This window comes from Cynocephalus volans, chromosome 7 (genome assembly GCF_027409185.1).
Source record: "Cynocephalus volans isolate mCynVol1 chromosome 7, mCynVol1.pri, whole genome shotgun sequence".
NCBI classification, from domain to species: domain Eukaryota; kingdom Metazoa; phylum Chordata; class Mammalia; order Dermoptera; family Cynocephalidae; genus Cynocephalus; species Cynocephalus volans.
This window is the reverse complement of record NC_084466.1, coordinates 11476285-11501301: the sequence shown is the minus strand read 5'-3', so window position 1 is coordinate 11501301 and position 25017 is coordinate 11476285. Positions and strand designations below refer to the sequence as shown.

The 25017-nt window shown below is 37.5% G+C and overlaps 1 protein-coding gene across 3 annotated transcripts in view; it reads right to left on the bottom strand.

Annotated features, from left to right (window-relative positions):
- Window positions 1-25017, bottom strand: part of FGF14 (fibroblast growth factor 14) — a 652329-nt gene that overhangs the window by 175148 nt on the left and 452164 nt on the right. The window contains exon 1 of one of the 3 annotated variants that reach the window (XM_063102787.1): window positions 23621-23813. The exons of the other annotated variants lie outside the window; for them this stretch is intronic. Coding sequence (XP_062958857.1) covers window positions 23621-23813 — 193 coding nt within the window. Of the gene's footprint in view, window positions 1-23620; window positions 23814-25017 lie in introns of those variants that run through there. 3 annotated transcript variants of the gene reach the window in all.

Genomic DNA, 25017 nt, shown 5'->3' with positions numbered 1-25017 from the left:
GGTTTAAGATATCTAGGGTTCACATAGTGAGGAAAGAAAATAATAAGGAAAAGGACAACTGAATGCAAAAGTGCAAAAACAGCACCTTCTTTTTTTACATTTTTGATTTTTTCCTAATGTATCCCTTATCTAAATTCTCAAATTTTCCCTAAAAAGGTGCCATATACTACAGAAAGACTTTTGATATGAATATTTCCATATAAGTTCTCTTTGCACATTCTTTAAAAAACTGTTTTAGAAACAAAGAAAAATGGTCCTCAGTCTTATTGTTTACCATTTAGCCACATATATTATTTGGGCATCAGAAAGGCCTGGTAAAAGCTAATTAAGATCAAAGCATTCTTAACTTGTTAATTCTCTTAACAGCAGAAAGGAAATCCCTGTGCTTTGTAATTACATGGGCCATTGAACATGTGACATGAAAGGAATTAAACTTGTTATGACTCACTACCGTGCCCCCCAAATACCCCAGGTCCAGTGTTGTCTGGCTGAAGGGAAAATGAATTTGCAGAAAACAACGAGGTAGTTTGTTCCCAAATCCATCCTGAAATCTCCAGGAACCAAATATTTGACAATGGGCTGGCCTCCCCAAAGCGTGCTGGGAAAAACACCAGTATGGTTTGAGGTAAGTCACAGCCTCTCAGATTTCCCTGTAAAGTGGACATAAAAATTCCTGGCCAACTAAGATCACAGGATGCTATATGAATCTCAGACCTTATTTTAAAGGAGTGAGAAGCAACATCAAGGAATGAGCCCAAAAAATGCGGGTAAATGTCCAAACCTTGGGAGGTCTGATTAATTATATTAAAAATGACTTGTGTCCTAAGTATGGTAGGTCAATAAATTCAAGCAGGCAAGGGCAGGAGCCTATGTAAATGATTCAAGTATTGCTCTTGTTGCTGGACTGTTGAAAGTGATGCTTGCAGTTAAAATGCCATCCTTGTGTCCATGCTACAGTTGACAGAGCCTTTGTCTGAGTGGGAATGATGGGACAGTGACAAATGCATGGATGTGAGAGCTATGAAGGAGGTGGAAATGATAGGAGGATTCTAGTCAAGGCTTGCTTTCTGCATCGGTTGCTTGCTGTTTACATAGCAAATGGCTGTTTCCGATTCATCTTGTCATCACATCTCTGTCCATTCTCTCCCCTAGCTGGTTCGTCCTGCCTCCCACATGTGGAGCTGCATGAAGTCAGCCTGCATTATGCTATCGTGATATTTTGTGGACAAGTGCTGCTCTTGCATCAACTGACTGTGTTGTATTGTGATCATCTGTTCATGTAATTGTCTTGCTGTGGTGGGCAGAATAATCGTTGCCCCAAATTGGCCACATTCTAATCCCTGATATCTGTGAATGTTATATTACATGGCAAAAGGCCCTTTGCATAAAGGATTAAGTTAAGGACCTTGACGGGGTGAGATTCAGGATTATTGGGGGCGTCTGGTATAAATCACAAGGGTTGTAACAAAGAGAGTGAAATATGACTATGGAATACTTATTAGAGAGATGCAACATTGCTGACTTTGAAGCTGGAGGACGAATCCATGTGCCAAAAAATGCAGATGGCCTCTAGAAGCCGGAAAAGGCACAGAAATGGATTCTACTCTAGAGCTTCCAGAAAGGAAGAGAGTCCTACTGACACCTTGATTTTAGCCTGGTGAGATCCATGTCAGAATTCTAATCTCCAGAACCATAAGATAATAAATGTGTATCATTTGAAGTCACTAGATTTGTGGCAATTTCTTACAGGAGTAATAGGCAACTAACATCCTTGCCATTAATACACTTTCTGTTGACATCTCAAAGAAATGGACCGAACCTTTTTTGACTCCCCAAGGCATTGCATAGAGCAGGTCCTCTGTGTTTGCAAAAGCACCTTTGTTGAATATAACAGCCTCTCCCAATCTTTCCTGTCCCCTTCCCTCTTTTCTTACTAGCACTTTCCCCTTTTCAGAGATATGAAAAAGATATTTAAGAAAGAGTGTCAGTAACAGGCTTCTTTTGCATTTGGAATAGACCTTTAGAATTTTCAAGGTGATTTCATACACCTTAACTCATTGGAATTTACTAATTCCTGCTAAGTGGTACTGTAGCTACATTTTGATTAAACTAATGTAAAAATATGTGAGAGAACATAGAAAAATGAAAACAGTTGTGTGAGAGAGGTAAAACTTTAAATTTACCTTTGTGCAATTATTGTAATGATACTTTGTTTTGTTTGCTGGTACTTCTAATTGGAGAAACACCACCCGCATGGGACATAGACTTAGAAAATATTAGTGGTAGATAGTATTTCAGGGAGAATAGTATCTACTAATGAACCACAGTTTTCAGGGAAACTGAGATCCATTCTTGTCCAAAGTACGAAGAAGCAGTTTCAGAAACACAAAGTCCTGTCCTACACCTGGTGCAACTTCTATGATGCTGACATAGAAGATTTCTACACTCATTTTAACCTTCTATTTATGCCAGGATTCTTTTTATAACACATAGTTCTTAGCATATACCTGTTGACAGACTCTGTTAGTAATCAAGTTAGTGTGGGTATCAGAAGTGAAGCTGAGATCCTCAGAACTTCTATAATGGTTTTGGATATTTAATAAGTTTTTTCTTCACTTTAAGATTAAAAGAAGAGAGAAGAAAGATAAAGAGAAATTCTGCTTAATAACAGTGGTGTCCATAATCGAAAATGTCAAATATGTATGTCAAAGGTGTCTAATACTAGTCACCTTTAATTTTGCATTTCCAATTCAATTGGCATTTACATCATTGAAAACCTAGTATGTAAAAAGAAAAAAAAATTAATTGTGCTGTACTGTAAGACAACAAAGTAAAATAAATGATAAAACTTTTCCCCCATTTAAGAGCCACATAAAGAATACTAATTTGTCCAGTATAAAGATTGGTTTCAAACCATTAATTCTGGAACTCTTAAAATATTTCCTTAACATATTTTTGACGATTAAAAATTTGAGACTCAGTTAATGTTAATATCTATCTCTGGATTTCCTTAAATCAGGGTCTAACTGTACTTGCTTTTGTCATAATTTTGATGTGGGTGTATACTTCAGAGATCTTGTACATCATCAATCCCCTAATGACTATCTTGGAAGGATCATTCTACTTTTTCAAATTATAAGTCATATTTTTAAATAAATCTTTGGATTTGCAACATTTTCTGAAGTGTGATAATTTAATTCTCCTTTAAATGTTTTGAATCTTTTACAAATACAAAGTAAGGTCATCAATTTCAGTACATAATTTTATCAAGAGAAGCATTTTACACATTTCTTATCCATTTCCCCCTTTATTTACTACTCCCCTTCATCCCTTCGAAGTTGATTTTGCACACTAAAAATGTCTTTTTCCTATCCTGGACATGAATGTGACATGTTCTCTTAAGTTAAGCAAGGAATCATTCAAAATTGTAAAATATTGTAAAGTCAGATGAAAAATAATTACTCTCATTAGAACGGTCACAGAGTACAAACAGAACTGCCCAAGAGAAGTAACTTGGCAAATCAAAATATACAGGCAAGAACGCCTCAATTTGCAAAGACTCAACTTTCCATACTTTGCATTAGGAAGTAGAAAAGGCAACGTCTGATGTTTGATATTCAGAAGACAGAAAAGTGAAGGGAGAGATTTGCAAGAATTATATAGGGTGCCTAGACATATTCTACCACACAAATGCTCCCGTGATTCTCAAATATTTTCACTTAAGTACCATAAAAGGTAGAAAAAAGTAAGTGGTCATGTTCACTGGAGATTTGAGGGATGGAGCTTCAAACAGAACCTAGGAAGTCAAAATTTCTCGAAATCTTGTATTCTACTCAAACATTTTGACATTTGCGTTCTACTCAGTAATCAGTTTTTGTTTGATATAAAATATTTTAAATTACTTACTATAACTAAAATTGATGCTGCACATAGATATACCTATGGTTCTCTACCTCATACACTGCTCTGTTCCCCAAAGGTATTCATATCCCTTTGCAAAGTATACTAGCTAGGAGAAAACACCTTTTTTTATTTCTACCATTGAGGTGGAACAATAATGGTTCTTGAACATTTTTCTCATTTTGTGTTCACGTCACCAAGTTAGTCTCATCAAAGTATGTTGCATTTTCATTTCCCAAAAGAGTCCTTCCTGCACCCCCAAGTACAAAGTAAAGACCGTCACACTCTCAAGGAAGTGCTCTGTCTTTTCTGATCATTTCTGCCTCAACTTTAGAGCTCTCTATTCCATTTTCACCATTCTGTACGTCCCACTTGTGCTCTTCTGGCAACACTCCCAAGACATTACATGGCTCCTCAGCAAGTTTTTGGATCATCTTCCCAGACTTTGCATTCTAATATTCAGATCTTCTCATGGTGTGACTCCCCAGTGGAAGAAAATATGCTTGCTGAGAGGCATCAAGGATTCCAACAAGAGTATATGGGAGAAGGGAAAACAGGGAGAGGCTGGCCAATGTATGCAAAGTTGCAGTTAGACAGAGGAATACCTTCTGCTGTTCTATGGCATAGTAGGGTGACTGCTACTAACAGTTAAGTTTTGTATATTACATAATACAGAGAGAAGAGGCTTTGAATGTTTTCACCACAAACATACAACAAATGCATGAAGTGACGGTTACATTAACCACCCTGAACAGACCATTACACAACATATATATGTATCAAAACATCAGATTGTACCCATAAGCATGTACAGATCCAGTGTGTCAATTTAAATAAGTAAATAAATAAACAAAAAGATATGCCTTCATGGAGGGATAACTAAGTGGGAAAGAAAGTCATTCTCTTCTGTCACTTTGGAATGGAGAAAGAGATGAGAAATGCAGTCAGATCCTTCCTCACAGCACAGGTGTGTGTGTGTGTGTGTGTACGTGTGTGCACACAGGCAGACATGTGTGTACATCCATGTATGTGTTTTATCTGCAATGATGCAATGCTGCCTCACACTCGCAGTACGTGAACAAAATGCATCAGGAGGATGCTTCCTTATCTGGCTCTGTCAATGATTAACCACAAAAGCATAATAGGGGATTTCACATTTTGGAGACTTATCTATATTTTTGAAATATATAAAATATGATGATTGAACTGATAATATTTCATATTCCTTCTAGGCAAGCCATAGGAAAATATACTATAGTACAAATAAAGATAAGAAATATAAAAGTAAATAACCACTAACATTTACCTTTTTCTCCCAGCCAAAATTTCCAAACTGATTTTTATTAATATTCTCGGGAATAAAATTAGAAATATGGTGTGCTAGGAGATATGATGTGCTAGGAGAAAGTGAGGGCAATAATCAGTAGACATGCTGAAGATTGACCCAGGTGCTGGGTTTGCCCCCCTCATTGTATATGCATATAGTTTGACAATTTACAAAGCACTTTCCTATGCATTATCTCATTTGAGTCCTCTTGAATAGGACAGAATAAGCAAAACAGACAGAATTATATGAACTGATTTGAAAATAAGGATACTGAAGGCTAGAGCAACTGAGTCACTTATTTAAAAGCACACAACCCTAGTTTGAAAGATCTCTGCAAGACCAAAATAGTTTGAGTTAGGACTAAAGATAGTGCCAACCTCCCAATGTACCCCAGGATCCAAGCAAGATATTCGGATTTCTTGTCAGGACTGCTCTGGTCTCTCCAGGGTGTCTGCGAGTTAAAACAAACCTGTTGCCTAGAGTAATAGCAGCCTGGAGCACGAGATCTACAACTCTGTTGCTGTTAGCAACTTCCAGAGAATGAACTTGAAGATGAAAAAATAGCCCAATTTTTGCAACAGAACACAAAAGGCTTAAAATAATTCCAGCTGGCAGTATTAGCTGTATAATGACATGAGACATACAATACATAAATGATGTATATCCAGAAATAATTATTGACAAAAATATCCATCTTTGCCCCAGATTTTATTAGAAATTAGAACTGAGTATGAATTTTGTCAGTAGGTAATGTTCCAAAAGGTCAAATCAAATAAAAAGCTGGCTAATAAATTTCACTCAAAAAATCCAGATGATTTATGTGAAAATTTGGAGCTGAAGACTTGGTCATAACCTCTATATAACAAAAACTCTCAATTTTTGACAAGATATTGATATTCTTTCTAAATTCAAGAAATAGGGACCAAAAAGGGAAAAAAAATACATCCTGATGGCCAGTTTTTCTAAAAGTTATGGTTTAAAATTAGGAAAGCAATTTTATAACTAGTTATAACCAACTAATCAGTATAAGACCAATTCTCCCACCAAATATGAAAGATAGATACTTAAAAGAAAAGAAAAAATAAATGGCCGAAGGCACTACAGAGCTTCTAAGGCAACGAGGACCCGAGGGGCCAATCTCCAGAAGAAAAGGAAAACATATAGAAGTGAGCACCGAGTTGTACGTTGTGCTCTCTCAAGAACTTGCCATTTCAGAGATGGAAGAGGACAAAGGGTAAAAATCACAGCAAAACTTTAAGTAGTGCTCTATCAAAAACTGGAGTTCAGGACTTGCTAGAGCAGTGTGGCCTTAGTAAATACCCAGGATTTCAATTAGAACCTCTATAAAGCTATACATTAGCCAAAACACAAAGTAGAAACCAACAAGCTAACACACATACATGCACACACGCACACATACCACACACATGCACACATACATGTAAACATGCACACATACCACACACACGCACACATACATGCACACACACACACACATTCACACACGTACACATACCACACACACCTGAAAGCCAACTAGGAGTATATTTCATACTAGAGTAAATTGGGGTTCTATGCCTCTACTCTAGTTACCTGCTAAAAGAGAAAAAGAATTTTCTCCAAGGAAGATAAAATTATAGAGATCCTCTATGGTTTTCTATCCAAAATGCCCAGCACTCAATAAAAATTACCAGAACTACCAAAGACAATGCAAAAAGGACCCAGAGAAAAAGAGAAACTAGAAATAGATTCATAGGTGGTGCAGATATGAGTTAACAGACACAGACTTTAAAATAGCTGCAATAATGTGTTCAAGAAAATCAAAGGAAAGATGAAGATCTAACCAGAGAACTGAATTAATCAAATATCAGTTCTAAAGCTGAAAACAAATATAATATTGAATAGAAAAATTTAATTGATGAGTTCAACGGCAAAAGAGTAGACTAAATAACTGGAAAATTATTCAATTGAAAATAACCAGACAAGCCCAAAGCATAAAAATGTATAAAAACTAAAAAAGGGAGTAAGAACATGGGAGACTTAATGAAAAGGACTAACATAAAGTCCTTTAAAAAAAATAGAGACAGAAGTGAGAAAATGATGAAGTAATATTTGAAGATACAAAACAAAACAAAACAAAAAATTTCAGGAGCTGACATAAATCCTTACAGCCCAGATTTAGAATGTGCTACAAAACTTATTGCAAGACAAATACAAATAAAACCACATCAGGCACATTATGGTATAATTAATGAAATAAAGATAACAGAAAATCTAAAAAGCAGCCAGAGGAAAAAGAACACATATTAAACTTTAAATGAGCAATAATAAGATTACAGCTGAATTTTCAAGAGGAAATTATGAAAGCCAGAGACAATGAAATGACATCATTGAAGTGTTGAAAGAAAACAATTTCTTACCTGGAATTCTAAGCCCAGTAAGAATACCATTCAAAATGAAAGGCAAAATTTAAAAAAAAAATGTCATGCAAACAATACTGACAGAATTCATAACAAGTAGACTGAACTAAAACAATAATAATAACAATAATAAAAAATAGATGTTTAAGCAGAAGAAAAAAAATTCCAAATGGAAGCATAAAATGCAGAAAGGAATGAAGAGCAATAAAAACAGTAAATATCTAAATAAATATTGAGTGTATTAAGTAATAAAAATTATTTCTTATGAGTTTTTGTATACACAGAAGTAAAAGCACAGCAACAAGTAACAAAAATCTAAAGAGATTAAATGACAAGGTATACCATGGTCCCAATATTGTCTTAAAAGGTGGTAAGTATTCAAATTTATATTACAGTCCATTAAGTCAACATTAAATAGTGGAAAATGGAATAAAAAACATTCTTGATAGAAAGAATACAAGAAAACAAAGAACACAGCAGAGGTTGAACAAATAGAAAACAAATATTATCATGGTAGATTTAAACTCGGCTACATCAGTAATTTTATTAAACATAAATAGGCTGAATAATCCAATTCAAAGACAGAGATTATCAGAGTGTATTTAAAACAAAAGCTAAACCAAAATAAAATAAACCTGTGCTTATGAGATGTTCACTTTAAATATAAGGATACAGAGAAGTTTAAAGTATGAAAAATAATCACCATGCAATACTCAGCCAGAGAAAGCTGGTGCTGTTACACTAATAGCAAATAAAGTAAACATAAAAGCAAAAAGCAAGATATTGTGATAAATTGGTACATCTTCCAGTAACATATAATAATTTTAATAATAACCAAAAAGAATGAAGACAAAAATTGACAGATCTGAAGGAAACATAAAAACATCTACAATCACAGTGGGAGATTTTTTAATATAGCTATCTTAGTAACTGAAAAAAGTGAAGACAGAAAACAAATTTTTTAAAAATAGGAAATTTGGAATACATAATTAACAAACTTGATGTCACTGACATACCTAAAATGTTGCACCTGGTAACTGAAAAATAAAAACAACCTTGTTTTCAATCTGCATACTTCATTTGCTCTCTGATTGTAGTAGACTTAGAAATTTAGGGAATTTTTAATTCTAAAAAGCCAACTAGACAATGCCTAAATATTTTGAAATTAAACAAGTACTTCTAAACTGTCATGAGAAAAAAAGGAATCACAATGGGAATTGGAAAATATTTTATGAAATAAAAATTAAAATAGAATAGAGCACTATCTGTACAACACAGCCAAAGCCACAATTACAAGTAAATTTACAATCTTAGATGCATGGTTAAATTCCTTAAAGGCTTAAAATCAATGAGCTTACAGTTTATACTCTCAATAAAATTTTTGAAAAGCAAATTTAATAAAAAAAAACAAAAAGAAATAATAAAGTTAAGAACAGAAATTTATACAACACAGAAAATACATAATAGAAAAAATTAAGTAGGCCAAAAATGGCCTTTTTGAAGAAAACTAATAAAATTTAATACACCCTCGTGAAACTGCACAAGAGAAAAAGAGAAAAGGCATAGGTTATCAATATCAGGAAAAAGAGGGACATCACTACAGATCATATAAACTGCTACCAGAGATAACATGAATGAATCTCCAGACATAAACTAGACACTAAAACTATATACTGCATGATATTTATATGAAGTTTTGAAATAGGCAAAACTTGTCCTGTATATTGTCTTAGAAGTGGAGAGTATCTGCCTTTAGGGCTTATTGATTGGAAAGGCATAGTAGTGGGGTTTCTTAGGATCTGGTAGTGTTCTTTACACAAGTGTATTAATCTCTCTCTGTGAAAATTCATTAAGTTTTATGTGACTTGTGCCCTTTTGCATCTGCATGTTACACTTCATTAATATTTATTTTAAAATTGAGGTCACATTTTGAAAATAAAAACTACTGTAAAATTTATGAATTAGAATTGATGACATCCATACTGTCTTCAGTATATAGATCTATTAATATACCTTGGGCTCCACTCTAGGAGTTTTTTACATCTGCAACTGTAGTATTGCATGAGAAATACTGATCACTTTTCTAATCAGTCAATTAATCAGTAAATGCCATTTTATTCAATAAAAAAATGGAAGCTAGGGATGGATAAAAAGAATCATAACATTTCCCAAAGGTTGGGGAAGACATGTATTCTGTTAGGTTATCTCCTAAATTTTATGGTTTTGCAAATTTTAGAAAGAGAGAAAATATAAAGCAAGTCTTTCTGAAAAAAAAGAAAAACGGAGTGGAATTGCCCACAATTAAAAGCAACATGCAAGGGGACGGGATAGGGGAAGATGAATTAAAGCCATAGTTCTCTGCATCTCTCTTCCACTTTCCAAGCGGAGATTTTCAGCCCTGATTGGGAAGAATGTTCTTGCAACTAGTCCTCTGCACACTTTTCTTATTTGTTATCCGAGAGACTCCAGGGGAGGAGATAGTCCCATTATAATGGAGAAGCTCTGGCACTAGAAATGCCAAAGTACAAGGTTGTGATCCTACTATTACTATAGTACAGACTATATGACCCAAGATAAATTACTTAGCATCCATGTTTCTATTTTTACCTTTGGAAAATAGGAATAATATTGTCTACTTTAAAAGGTTTTTTCTTAAAGCTTTATTGACACAAAAGTACATGTATCTAATGTACACATTTTGATGAGTTTGGGCCTATGTATATGTCTGTGATTCCATCACCACAATTGAACTTTTGTGAAGTTTAATGCAGATGATGATAGTCTGACGGGCTAAGATATAGGATGTCTTATTTCCACTTGCAACAATAGGAGTATCTTAGCTTTACCAATTTAGCAGCACCCCTAGATTATTCCAGTGAACAAATGGTTAAAGAGAACCAGATACATACAGCCACTCTGCCAGGGAAATACAAGAGAGCATACAAGGTCCCCAGCTTCAGCAATTCTGCTGTTGATCGCACCTTCCACATTTTAGAAGTTTCTCTCTCCCTCTTCATATTATTTTTTTTTCTGTCCTTTGTTCTGTCCTCTTTTTAGCGTCCTGATATTTCATGTATCAACGTAAGGTTTCTTTATGGTGTCCAGAGGTATTTGAATGAAAAGGGCTTATATATTTCTTAAGAATACACTCAATAGACAAGTACCAAAGATCCCTTTTTGTGTTACACAGTTTCTTAACTGCAAATTTAAATTCCACACCAGGATATGAAGCATATGGCTAACCTACATTTTTCCTCACAAAACAAGATGCTGGAAGCCAATATTGATACAGCCACTGTTAAATCAGTATGTTTAATTAAGCCACCTGTGTGTAATACACTCTGAGTAGAATCACCTTGGATGCAAATATTAATAACCACAGAATAACTAACTCCCTGAAGCCATAAGAGAATCCTCTTGACTTACAATTATTTTCTTCACTAGGAAAATTACTATTACTGTGATTTTTACCAAGGGATTTTTTTTTTTCCTGTTCCAGATCCTGTGATGGTTTTGAGAATCTGAAGTTTCATGGGTTGATCACTAAACAGAATCACATGAGTCTAGCCTTCTTTCAGAAGGAGCACTGTTAAAACAAATGCAATAGCTTTAGTCCTATGTTTGACTAACTTGACTTATTACAGTTGAGAACATATTTATTCAGTGCTTATTTCTTCAACGAAAGCTTGCTGCTGCTGTCAATTCGTCAAGTTGGCTACTATCCAACAGTTTCATTTTTCTAGTCCATCCAATGCTGCCATCTAGATTACCTTTTGCTAGTTTTCTGGGTTTTTTCGTTTCTTTGTTGGTTTGTTTGTTTTTTCTTAATCACTCTCTTCTATTGCATTCTACTGGCTACTTAGGAGCATGGTTTGCCGTTTTGGAGGAATATGTTCAATATTACTAAACAGGACTTTAAATCGGAGATTTGCAACTTCTATGAGGCCACTTGATACTCATTTAAGTTGCAGGCCACCGTTGTGGAGGCCAGAGTTCTGTGTGTGTGTGCATGTGTGTGTGTTGTATATGTGTGTAGTCATTCATGTCAGTTATAACTCTTTTGTTAGGCTTGTCACTGTTTCCAATAAATATTACCTTTTAAACAGGTTTTAACTTGGCACATAGTGTGACTGGGTCTTATGTCCCTAAGCTGTACATTTTTAAAAAAATCCTGTGCATATTCTAACCACATGAGAATATAATGAAGTTTGTTAAGATACAATAAATAAAGATGGCTGGAAGAATCAAATTCTATAAACACCGGGAGGCATTAACCGGCTTTTAGTAGAGACCTGAGTAGGCTGCTTTTTTTTATTTTTCCTGTCTCAATATTCACACCTGTGAATATAGCAAAACTGTAGCTTTTATATGACTAAAGATAAAGCAGGGTGACTACTGGGGGTGGGGGAGGGCTTGGTGCAACAAACTTAAATCCTAAATATTGGGCATATACATATACATACATACATACATATATATATATATATATAGAGAGAGAGAGAGAGAGAGAGAGAGAGAGATTGATTTTGATTTGGAGTTAAACATACTTAGTACAGATGGTCCTGGTTTGATTTAGGATTTTTCTACTTTATGACAGTGAGAAAGCAATATATATTCAGTATGCTCCTTGATTTAGAATGGCATTAAGTCCGGATAAACCAATCATAAATTGAAAATATCATAAATCAAAAATGCACTTTCGACAATGATATTTCAATATTTTCAATTTATGATGGATTTATTGGGACGTAACTGCATCATAACTAGAGGAACATCTTGTACTTTGTTTCTATGCCTCATGTCTTATCTCTATTACATGGCATGCTTCCCATTAGACTTTATTCACACACCACACACACACACACACACACACTCACACACACACACACAGCTAAGAATATCATTATGTGCAGTTGTCTTAAACTTGAACAATACATGAGATTATAATTGTTTGGATTATAAACCATAAAATATATATAAATATGGGGATAATTAAGCAATTATTTTCAGGGTATATTTAATGAGCAGCCAACAGGAAGCATGGCACTAAAGTAAATTCTAAAGCACAGGGGTGTGGAAACATGAGAATATGGGGTCTAGGGCAGGGGACAAGGAGATAGAGGCTGAGCACAGACCATGGAGAGAAAATTCTGCTTTGTAAACAGCCTTTTACTGTAATGTGTATTCCCTGTGGCAAAGAAGTGTAGTTCTGTCTTGATTCCCTAAACCTCACCCACGACGGACTCTAAACAAGTGTGCAAAAGAAGAGTTTTTTAAAGCTGAAAGATGTCTTCCAAATCAGCTGGTCCAACCTGCTCATGGCATAGAGGTCTCTGCATATTGACAGACCTGCCCAAGTTTCCCCAAGTTCATGGCAGAGTGAGTCCTAGGGCCCCCTGTGTCTGTGTCCAGGGCACTTGCCAGGACCCTCCGCAACCTGGATGGTGGACAGCTGTGTGTGGAGCATTGGGCTGTCATAAGGACAGTGATAAATGATAGTGGTGGAAGCGTGTGGGAGAGGCAGTGCAGGTGAGACTTGGGTTACTTTCTTGCATTCACTTTTTAAGGAAAAAAAAAAATCAATAGGCCTAACTCAGAGAAAAAACAATGTGGGAATTATGCAGAAGGCATGAGGCCCATCAACCATGATAATACATAGTTAGTGGTTAGTGTTTAAAACTGGTATTTGCAAAGAGCTATGTTTTCTTTTTTTAAAAAAATGAACAAATAGGAATACTTATGTTGTAAACTAATGCAACTAGAGAGATTGTGCTGAAATAATTCCTTACTACTATTATCATGGGGCAGAAGAAAACCCCACCAAGACACAAAAATTCTATCTTTAGGCTTATTTGTTGGTGTAGAAGTTGCAAAAAGTACTTAATATTGCACTACGGGTCTCAGTTGCATTTGGCTGTACAACAATAAGCCATACAGAAAGTAAAAACTATAATATTTATGGGAGCATTTGAGCACCAGAGACATTTCTAATGATAAAAATTGTGTCAGGTCAGCAGCAGTAGCATGGGAACAGAAAACCTTTGCTCATTAGTGCCATGCTCCCTAAACTTCAGCAACTTTAATAACTTTTACAATTTTCCAAAATGCAAAGGCCTGAGGATGAAGAAAATAAAAGTTGGACAAACGTGAAATACTTCAAACCTTACAGGAAAATTTCAACATTGCCATATACTCTGTGATGACTTACTTCAGAAGAAAAGTCTGAGATTGTAGAAAGGAGGGGTCTGGGTTCTGTTTTTCACTGCAGCTTGTTAAGCTGGTGTCCCTAGCATTGGACAGAAATGGGAAAGTGGAGGCAGAGCCAGAGACAGCGCTTCTCTTCATGGAGGTTATCATGTGTGCAGTGTAACTGGGCACAGCAGCTGCCACAGAACCTATGTTCTCTCATGTTGAACCTGTAGGAATGAACCAAGGAAACTCTGTGGTTTACACTGTATCCCTTCCCTGGGGTGAATCCAAAAGACACTAGAATATGATGCTGACCTCTATTATTATTTAGGATCCATTGAGTTAATTCTAAAAATGTGCACCCTGCATCAGTGCAAACTGCCAAGTATGAGTCCCTGGAAACATTAGTTCATTTTCCCTGATCCAGGAAAATGAAAATGATGCTACCTACTTCCTGTGGTTGGAAGAAGTATGAGATGTGTACAGCACACCCAATCCTATCAGATGCAGCGAAGATGTCTGGTTATTTTTTCTACATTTCCCTTTAATTTGTCAAGCACAAAGCCAAACTGACTACTTGTGCACAGACATGTTCAATTTTCTCATCCCTCCATCCCAGTCATACCCCAATCACACAGGTAAGGAGGAAGCAGGTGTGCTCCATCTTCCCTACATCAGGTTTGGTCTCAGCCTGAAATTCTCCTCATGGAAACAACAGTCATCTCATTTGACAGAATAAGGATTAGGTAATTATTGAACAATCTAAGCCACAGAAATGATTAAGGTGCTGCTGGCATTTACTTTTGCAGAAAGATTAATAGAGTTAAACAATTGTAAGTTGGCCGAATGGTAAGAAGGATAAAAAAGCCATGAGCAAATATTTAAAGGGCATGATGTGTCCATGGACAGGCAGGAAGTATTTACAGAAATTTAAAGAGATAAAATAAGGCATGCGATGGAATAAAAAGACATTAAGCAATGAATTCTGATTATTTTTAATACCTTTCAAAAGGGAGAGAATTGTTCAATTTTGAAGAAAACAAACAACTGCCTATCCAACATTCAGGAATTTCCTGAGAAAAGATATTGTATTCATGTAGTGGTTATTGAACCCAGAGGTTACATATCACTCCTAGAGGATCTAACAAGAAGAGATAATAGAGTCTGTAAATTTATTCCTATGTTCTGAGTGCCAGCTCTTTGCCATTTCTTGTACCTTAGAAGCTCTTTGTCATTCTGACAGGAAATAAAATTTTAAAAAATCCAAAAAGCAAATATAAAAAAGTTACCTTAACTTTGTCACTAGAGCTCATAATTCTGTATCTCTACATAATAAGTAGATATAAGCACTACTTGAAAACCTTAGACATGAAAACAAAGAACAAAAGGTCAGTGAAAACATTCCACCTACAGAAAATAAACTATGTTGAATGGCCTTCCTAAGTTTATGACTATTTCTTTCCATGTAATGAATGCTTAAATTTCAGTAATGTTTGTCATTTAGCAAATTAACTAACATTGTAATTTTCCAAATATTATCTTCTATAATAGTAATTAAAGAGTTTGATAAACAGTGATTGCTAGTCACAAATCTATTATATTTGAACATAAAGACAAAAATTAAAAGACTCACTCTTAGGAAGATCATTCAATTTTTTCTCTCTATTTTATGGAGAGAAGTCACTCAGTCCAAACACAAATAGATATAATGAAAAGCATATTCTTCCCAAGAGAGGTAACAGCAAGCATTGCCTTCTAATGGCACCTGAGTACCAACCGAGTATCAGTGGTGTTTGGCAGATCATCGTGTCACATAACGGCAATACTCAATTAGAAATCTAGATATATAGTAACTATGAAAGGATCATCACATGAAGGGTTCTGGTGGAATAAATGACACATTGAAAATATTTTGATGGTAACATTACCTACATTATAGTAAAAAAAAAAAATACAAATTTCTTGTAAAAATTTGAATGCCAAATGCCGTACAAGTAGGATAAGGACTGAGAACAGACTCTTGGACTTGAACACCTGCAGGTCATTGGTGACCTTGACAAAAGCAGTTTGTTGGTAGGGACAAAAATATGATTAGAAAGGGCTTAAGAGAGAATGGAAGGAAGGGAGTTGGATATTTCTCTTTCAAGAAGTTTTGCCAGTGAAAGATAGTTGGTTCAATAGCTAGAGAGGAATGCATCATCAAGAGGTGATTCTTTAAGATGAGATATATCAGAGCACATTTATATGCTGATGAGAATTATACAGTAGGATGTGGACATTTTATGATGCAGAAGAAAGAGGAAAATTATTGGACTGATATTCCTGATATCCTCCTCCCTGAAGAGGTCTTGACCTTTGATTAGATAACTGAGCTCATCCCCATTTTCAGTAGGAAAAGGAGGAGAAAATAGATAAATCTGCAGATAGGTACGTAAAAGTAGTTGTGGAGTATGTGAAAATTTATTTCTCATTATTTCTATTTTCTTTGAGAAATAGAAGAGAGAATATAGTTGAGAGTAGAGACGGGGAGGAGATGTTAAGAGCTTTGAAGAGAAGGAAGGTAAGATATATTACTTAGTTAAGAGGAAATTGATTTTTTCTTAATGTACCAAGAGCCCACTTGAGGTTATTGACTGTGAATTTAAAGTAGGACCAATTTATGCATCTCTATGTTTTTCATCCGTCAAAATCAACTTTGTAGATATAGGCACAAAGCAGGTGGGCAGTTAGATTAATAAGTTAGTTTTATCATGTAAGTAAGGTAACAAGAAAAGAAGAGCCAGATGATACAAGTCAATCAAATATCTCCAAATAACATATAACTGGGTTTGTTAAGCAGTCCCAGAGTCAAATAATCATATGTGTGCAATTTCTATAAAATACATAATGCAATTTATAAACAACTTAGACTTGCCTACATTATGTTTTTTTAGCATCAGTATTAAGAATGAGATGTAAAATCTCATTATATAAGGAATATGAATCAATGTGTCAAAGACATACATAGAATCTAGACTTTTAACAGTCTGTACTTTTTATGATTAATTTGTGACCCTATAACCTTGGAGATTTGCTTCAGTTTATCATGTGCAAAAAGGCCAATAAGAAATGTAACCAAAAGGCATCTTTTAGAAATGAGAAATGTTTAAAATATATAATATGGGAAAATTAATAAAAAAGTAATGAATAATTTAACATGGAATTAATTACATAATAAGAAAAGCACCACAAATTAATCCTTTTCAGAATTTTAGGTCAAAGTTGCAGTTCATTAAGGAGATAACACCAACACGTGTTACATCCAGACATTTGCTGAAAACCAGAGCTACATTCCTATGTCAAAAATACCTTGGTAAAATATAATTTTTTGTCTCTTTTCCCAAAACTCATAAATCAGTCTCTGCTACTGGGTAAACCTTCTTATATCCTTGATTTTTTAGAAGTTAATTATATACTATCACAAGAAATAGTAATTGGATTACTATTAGTCCAATCAACAGAAGTATATGTCGAGCATCTACTATGCTCTCTGGAGTAATGTGACTCCATTAATAAATTGAGTGTACAATGTCACGAAGAACTGAAAAAGTGTAAAGTCATTAGGAAGATCAAGAATTTGAGGGGAGACAGACATTTTTATTTTAAATTCTGGCTCTGTCACTTGCTAGCTGTAAGTATTTTGGCAAAGCACGAACTCTTTGAACCTCAGTTTTCTCAGCTGTGAGATGATGCTAAGACTCAACTAATTGAGGTAATAAAACAAAACATATGACAATCGAGAACTGGCATTAATTAAGAACAGGCACTCTGGAATAAGCCTAGCAACCTGCCCACTCTTCACCCCAGCTTCACTCTTAAAAGCTCTGGGAATCTGGGCGTTTTACTAAACCTTTTGTTTCAGATTCCTCATTTGTAAAATGAATGGATGGGTAATATTAGTGTGTTACCCATTAATAAATAATTTAGTGTATTAAGGGATGGAAAATGTATTGTACCTACCACATAGGTTTGTTGTGAAAATGGACTAGTACTCAACAGTACAGCGTAGGACACAGAGTAAGTGTCATGTAGGTAGCTGCTAAGCACATTAAAAATCACCCAGCCAATGAAAGCCATTGCTATGTGTGCAAGAAACATGGGGTTTTTCATTCACTCAACAAGGACTTGTAGAGCTTTAGTTGTATGACAGGCACTGGGGAGACACTGACTCCTAAGTGGCTGTCCCCTACAGTCATACCATAGGGGTTCCCATTAATCCTAATTTCAAAGAACTGTAAAAGCATAGGGTGAAAAACACATTCCACAAAAAAAGTATTTCACAAAATATAGTTTCATGGAAGGAGACTTTCGTGAATAACAAAGTAGTAATATTCATCAGAACTATCTTAATAATTTCACTAATTTGAAATGTGAAGTGGAACCTGTAATTGATTATGATAACCTCAGTGTGGGAGGGGATGGGGCAGGGGATTGGGTGCCTCTGAAATATTACGTCAAAGGATTTCTTCACCAGAAAGTTGGCTTTGCAATATTAACTATTTTCTCAGTCTGTACGAACTCAACTCAGTCTATGAATATAACTAAACCCAAAGCAAACCATCTTATTTAACTCGAATTACCTCTTACCTAACCTAAGCTATTTCACACTTTACTTATTGTACCACTTTTTAATTTATTGCACCACTGTGGTATTAAACATTTTCAGAAGCCTACAACAAATGTTGAATGTTGAAATCAAAACAATTAAGCCACTAGAAAAATATATATATAAGCAAACAGTGTACACTTTTTTTTGTCTCTAACATTGTTTCATTTACCAATTCAATAATGTCCCTATAATATCTCACTTAGAAACTGCATTAACAAAATATCCCTTATTTAAAAAAAAAAGACATTTCAATATAGAAGTGCTATAATTTTACCCAACCATAATACAACTAACAAATAATAAAACTCTGTCCAATTATCAAAATTTAGGAATGGGTGTCACCAAAAGGCGTATAGGAAGATTCCCATGGACCATCCTCAGGAAACCCAAAAGAACTACAACATCAAAATACACTTCCTAAAGCAAAGAATGATACTTTGGAGAAAAAAAAAAGTTATCTTGTTTTAGTTGGAGCTAAACAGCCAAAATAAGCACGTGGTCTTTGTCTTATGTGCACTTGGTTATGTCTCTGAAACAGCAGCACGCACAAAAATATTGGTGGTCCTTTGATTACTGTTTGCTGTAGATTATTTTCTGGGAGGCTGGACACACTACTTCTCTTACACAGTACCTTGTAAGAAGGAAGGACATTTTTCATTTCTTAGGAAAACTCACTATCACACTGGAGCAAAGCAGTTTTGTTTATATAGGTGTATGTTCATTTCTGCTTTTTATATTACAGATTAACTTGAAAACACATTTTAAGTAGCTCATCTTTCATTCCTTGTCCTTCATGACATCCTGTAATTTATTTTAGGTAAGAAGTGTTAGTAAGAAACCCACACAACTACCAATTGAACGTACATGCCATGTAATACCATGGCTCTTGTGATGGTGGCCAAAAAAGTAAATTTCAAGAAACCATTGCATTAGCCTTACCAAAGATTTTGAAGGTTGTCATCTCGCAACCTTGTCATCTTGCAAGCAATCAAGGCCCTTGTTTGCTTTTAAAATTCATAATAAAAATGTAATACTTTTCAGATAAATAAATGTTCATTGTACATCATTGCATTCGGTTTCTATTTTAGTTTTTAATTTTTTGTTCAGATTCCAAATAATAAAACTATTTGCAAGATGTTAATTTCCTTGTGTATTCCTCTTTCTTTAGCTAAATCAAACATATATTTTAAAAATCAATTTTCATATTTTAATTAAGCCTTAAAATGAAGTTGGTTACATTCTGGTGACTAATTCATAAATATATAATCAATTTCTAATCCCTTAAAAAACGGAGAAATTACATGCATCTAATTAGGGAAAATAAAAAGATAGAAAAATTTGAAATGTATTTTTATTTGTAAAATGATCTAGTTTAAAGCACTGTGGTTCAAGGACTTTTTTTTTTTTTTTAGCTTTGGGCCCATTGCACCTCCTTATTTCACTCCAATTCAAGGGCAATGAGCACCAGGACCTGGCAAACACTATCATAGATTTGAGAGCTTACGAAAATGCAGAAAACACAGACTTGCTTCTTAACTACAATCAACCGAGTATGTGTGCTGAATTAATTATTATCAGGTAGAGACAACAACACTGTGGGATACAATGCTACAGGAGGACTATTTTTAATTCTATGCAATAAGGGAAGATTTCTCAGAGAGAGTGTTTTCTCTGACCTTTCAGAAATGGGGATAACTTCAACAGGTGACGATAGAAGTAGGGAGAAGAGTCTAGGCACACAGTAAAGCATAAACAAAAACACAGGGATTTAGAAGCCTGTGGCTGATTTGAAGAAAACTGAATTGTGTCTGGAGTCTATGGAGGTGGGAGAAAGGTAGAGAGAGATGAATCTGGAAAGGTGGGATAGAGTCTTAGTTCCTGCTACTATCACTAATAGCCATCTTGCAAATTTCTGTCCTTCACAGGAGCAAGTCAACTGGTACAAAAACCACCCTTCTATGGGGGTAGGGGTGATGAGGTTCGGAATGGGAGGACAGGGCTCCAACTTAATACTCTTTAGATTCAATGAATTTCCACCTAATGGACTATTAGAAAGAAAAAAAATAAAAACTACATTTAAAAAATGCATATTATCCTTCCCCAAGACATCGAATGTGGAACTGCTCTTTGTTTTGTGTGCAAACATGTCAAAATGTATTCTACTTGACAGTGTACTTAAATTGATACATCTCTTCTGCTTTTCCCAATAGGCTAAGATTTTTCCCATCTCAAGGTCTTTGCACATGCATTGCTCCTTTTATGTACTCTTAAAGCCTCTGCATCCATCTCAAATATCATCCCTCAATCTCTGGATCTAGTATAGCCCTCTCTGACCACTTTATCTAGTTAGGTCCTTCTCTCCACTACACTCACCCCCACAATTCCTTACCTCTTTCCTCTTTGTGCTACATAGGTCTTTGAATTTTGAAGTTTCTTAGTAATTTGTTTCTTTCCATATGCAATGACTTTGTACCCCATATTTTGAACTCCATGATAGGAGGAACTTCATCTGCTCCGTTGACTGCTTTACATATAATACTTGCAACAGGGCCTGACATATTGTAAAGATTCAATAGTCATTTGTCAAATTAATAATTTTCAAGTATAAATATATATAAAACTGTCATACTTAAAAGTTGTATGTCATGCTTCAAAAAGTTCATGAAAAAGTGGAATAAAAAGATAATACAAATCTCTCCATAAACTTTTTAAAGACATCTTGTATCCTTAACAAGTCAAATTTTAAGAATTTCCTGGGGGTAATTCTTATGCAAAGAATATACATGAAAAAGGTAAATAGGCTTAAAATATTTCCCGAAACAGTATTTAATTAATCAAATAATTATATGTAGTTATATATAATAATATTGAATCATATCATTATATGTCAATATATAATTTACACAATATAAAATGTTACTTAAAATTAGTAATGCTAAGTTAATTCCTTTCTGATATTCAAGAGATATATCTATATTTTTTCTTCACTAAAGAAGATATTTCTTTATATATAAGAAATATAAGGAGAATAAAAGGAAAGACTTTGATGCAATTTCCTTCTAACCTATCTTCTCTTTCATTCACCAAAAATTAGGTAGCAAGAGTGACCTCAAACATATTTTTCTTACAGATCATTGAGGCATGCATATTATCTCAAACTCATGAATACCAAGAGAGTGGTCAGGGTTGAATGTGGAGAAATAGACTGTCGGAGAACTCAGCTATCTTTTTATCCTGACAAAAATGTATACCTCCATCTTACAATCTATTGAGTGTAAAGCAAATCCTCCTTCATAACCCAATATGACCCAAAACATTTATTGTCATATTTATAAAATAATCTACTGGTTATATATTTAATAAATACACACAGTAAGTTTTAATAATTGTTTATATTATTAGTAGTATTTAGAAGAAAATACATTTATTTCCTTTAAGTAGATTGCAAATTGGAGCTCTACATGGTGAAAACTATTCTAAAGAATGATCTGCTTGATGAAGTAAGGGGGAAGCAAACGATTTAAGTCATGATAATGTGACGCTCCACGTATCAACAGTGATTAAAGCAGTCAGGTTAGTCTCATAACACAAAGGTGTGCTGGATAAGGCTCTATTCCAAAGCACAAAATTAAAATTTATTTTTCTTAATACTTTCTACACTTGCCCGAAAATATCATTGTCTCCAAATACTCCATCAAGAAGTTCCTCCTATTGCATTTATATAATTTTACTTCCCTTACAACTTCCACTCTGATTTTTCTCTGATGTTTGCCTTTTAAACTTGATGCTAAGAGAAAGTAATCTTCAATTTCTTGTTGTGACAATGAATGATTGTGCTTTTTAAATATTTAGCATCGGCCATTTTTTTAAAACAAGCATTGAAACTTTGGGTCATAAATTTGTAAATGTGTGGTCACACACACACACACACACACACACACACACACACACACACGCACACATAGGAACTCATGTATAGCATATGCTTCTCTCCCCTGTCTTTGCAACAACAGGGCACTTAAAACAAATACAGCTGGGCACCGAGAATATAATGTGCTGAGCAAACATATACTCCCATTAATGTAAATATATTATTCGATGTTTCCTGCCAAGCCCACTCGGTTATGAAAAGCAAGCAATCCCCATTTCTCCCACAGAACACCTCACATGCTTTCAAAACAACCACCCTTAGCAACTGGCTGTAGAGACCAGCAGAGTCAGGGACAAAAGCGGCTGGGTTCCATCTCCGAGTGGGTGGCCTTCTCAGACCCTGACATTTTAAAAACATCAAAAGAAGGTCATGACAGGCACTAGTTGCCCCCCCCCCCCCAAAAAAAAGCCTATAGTAAGGTCACTATTCTAGTCATCTGATGTAGTAACTGCTAGTTTTGCCTCATGGAATTGGCTAGTTTTTCAGTTGAAACTGACACTTACCAGGGATTTGTGCTTCCCCATCCCCACCCCCCCACCAGTTAGGATTCATTTTTCTTTAGGCTCAAGTTCTCCCCAGCCCAAGATTCGGGCTTCAGAGCGCTCAGTGCTGCCCGCTAACCAGCTTTCTAGTAAACCTCAGTCGAACTAGTCTTTAGTTCGCACACACCCTGCACTCGCTTCTCTTGCACCTGCCCCTCTGAGGGCACGGCGGGGAGCTGGAAATCAAGACACTTCTTCGCCAAGGCCTGGGAACCGGGGAGGTTTACGAGAGGCCCGGGAGGCCAGACGAGGTCAGGCACACAGACATCCCCAACATCTCAGATCAGACCGGGAGCAGGGGCGCGACCCCGCCTTGTTGAGGGGAGGGGGATCCTTTCCCGCCCTTCTAGAGGGGGACTCTATGCTCCTGGGAAGCCGGGATTTTCTCGAGCACAGCCCGCGTGAGACCGGACACGAGAGCCAGCCAGCGAGGAGCCGGCCAACTTGCCAGCTCGGGGCGGGGATGAGTGTCCGCGGCTACAGGCTACAGGTTGCCTGAGAGCAGATCCCGGCTCCCCGCGGGAAGGCGCCCGGAGCGCTCAGAAGGGAGACCTGCGGCGAGGAAGGGGGACCAGAGAGACGGAGCGGGCGAGCAGGGAGGGGAGCCCGGGCGGGGAGATGGGCAGGTGTGCGGCGCACCTCCCAGCGGCGACCCACACAGACCTTGGCGCCGCAACCTGCGCTTCTTGAGGCCGAAGATGCGCACTTTGGAGAAGATATCCACCAGGTTGCCGTTGCAGAGCCCGCGGTTCTTGCTGGGGCTGCTCCGCCTCCTGCTGGCGGACGGCCGGTCCCAGTGCTGCTCCCGCGCCTGCCGCTTCTGCCGGATCAAGCCGCTGGCGATGGCCGCGGCCATGGTGGCCCGGGGAATGGGTCCGGGGGAGGCAGGGGACAGAAGGATGGGGAGCTGGGGGCGCGGGAGAGGAAAGGGGCGGCGCAGACCGCGGCTTGCCCTTGGGGAAGAGTCCGACGGGGTTGGGGAGAGGAGTCAGGGCGCTCAGTCCCCACCAGGACCCATCGTCCTCTCCGTGGAGCGCGGGGCCAGGCGAGCGGATGCGCCCGGGGCGCAGCGGGGCGAGTCTCGGGAGCCGGAGGTCGTGGCCGCCGCCGCCCGGCCACGTCCTAGTCGAGAGCGGGACCGCCTCTGCGGGCGCTGCCGGTCACCGCGCGTCGCCGAGCCCTCTTGGGGGTCGCCACGGCCACTCGCGCTGCCTTCTTGTCCTGCCCGCCTCCCGGGCGGGAGGTAGAGCCGCCGCCTGCTTCGTGCGCGCGGGCTGGAGGGCAGGTCCCGGCAGGTCTCGGCGCGACGGTCGGTCCAGGGCGCGCAGGGCAGGACTCAGCTCCGGGCTCCAGCTGCCCCCGGGCCGGTGCCGCCGCCGCCGCCGCCGCCGCCCGCTGTCGGCTTCTGCCGGTGATTGTCAAGTGATTTGGAAATCAGCATCTGGAGAGAGCAATCTTCTCCCCTGAGGTCTCTAATCAAAGCGCTCTGTTCCCACCCCACTACACCCCCACTCCCTAGGTGTCCCCCCTCTGATGTATCGCTCAGGAAAAAAAAAAAAAAGTAGATATAATAATGATTTTAAAATTATAAAAAGGAAAGCTGAAATGAATCGCAGGGGCTGGAGTGCAGGAGGCTGAGCGAAGGCAGGTGCAATGGGAGGAATATGGGCGCGCTTTCTCGCAGATGAAGCGCGCTGGTTCCCGAGGCTTCCGCGGCTGGGCCGGGGCTTCTCGGTGGTAACGTGGCTCCAGGTCCACAGAAACTCCCAGCAGCGGTTGCAGGGCGAGGTGGTGTCCGCCCTCCCCGCTAATCCCTCCAGCACCGACCCCCACCCCCACCGCCACCACCCCGGGAGGAGAGAGGAGGCGGGGCCGCGAGCGGGGACAGCGTGTCCCCGGGAGGAGTCTGCCCAAACTTGCTGGACTCTCCCCTCCGCTGCCAGGGAGGGTAGGTTTGTCATTTTGAAACGGCGACACGGAACAAAAAGGGTTGAAGGCGGGAAGGAGAGAAGATGTGATGATGTGGTGTGGAAAGACCCCACTCCCAAGTCTGCTCCGCA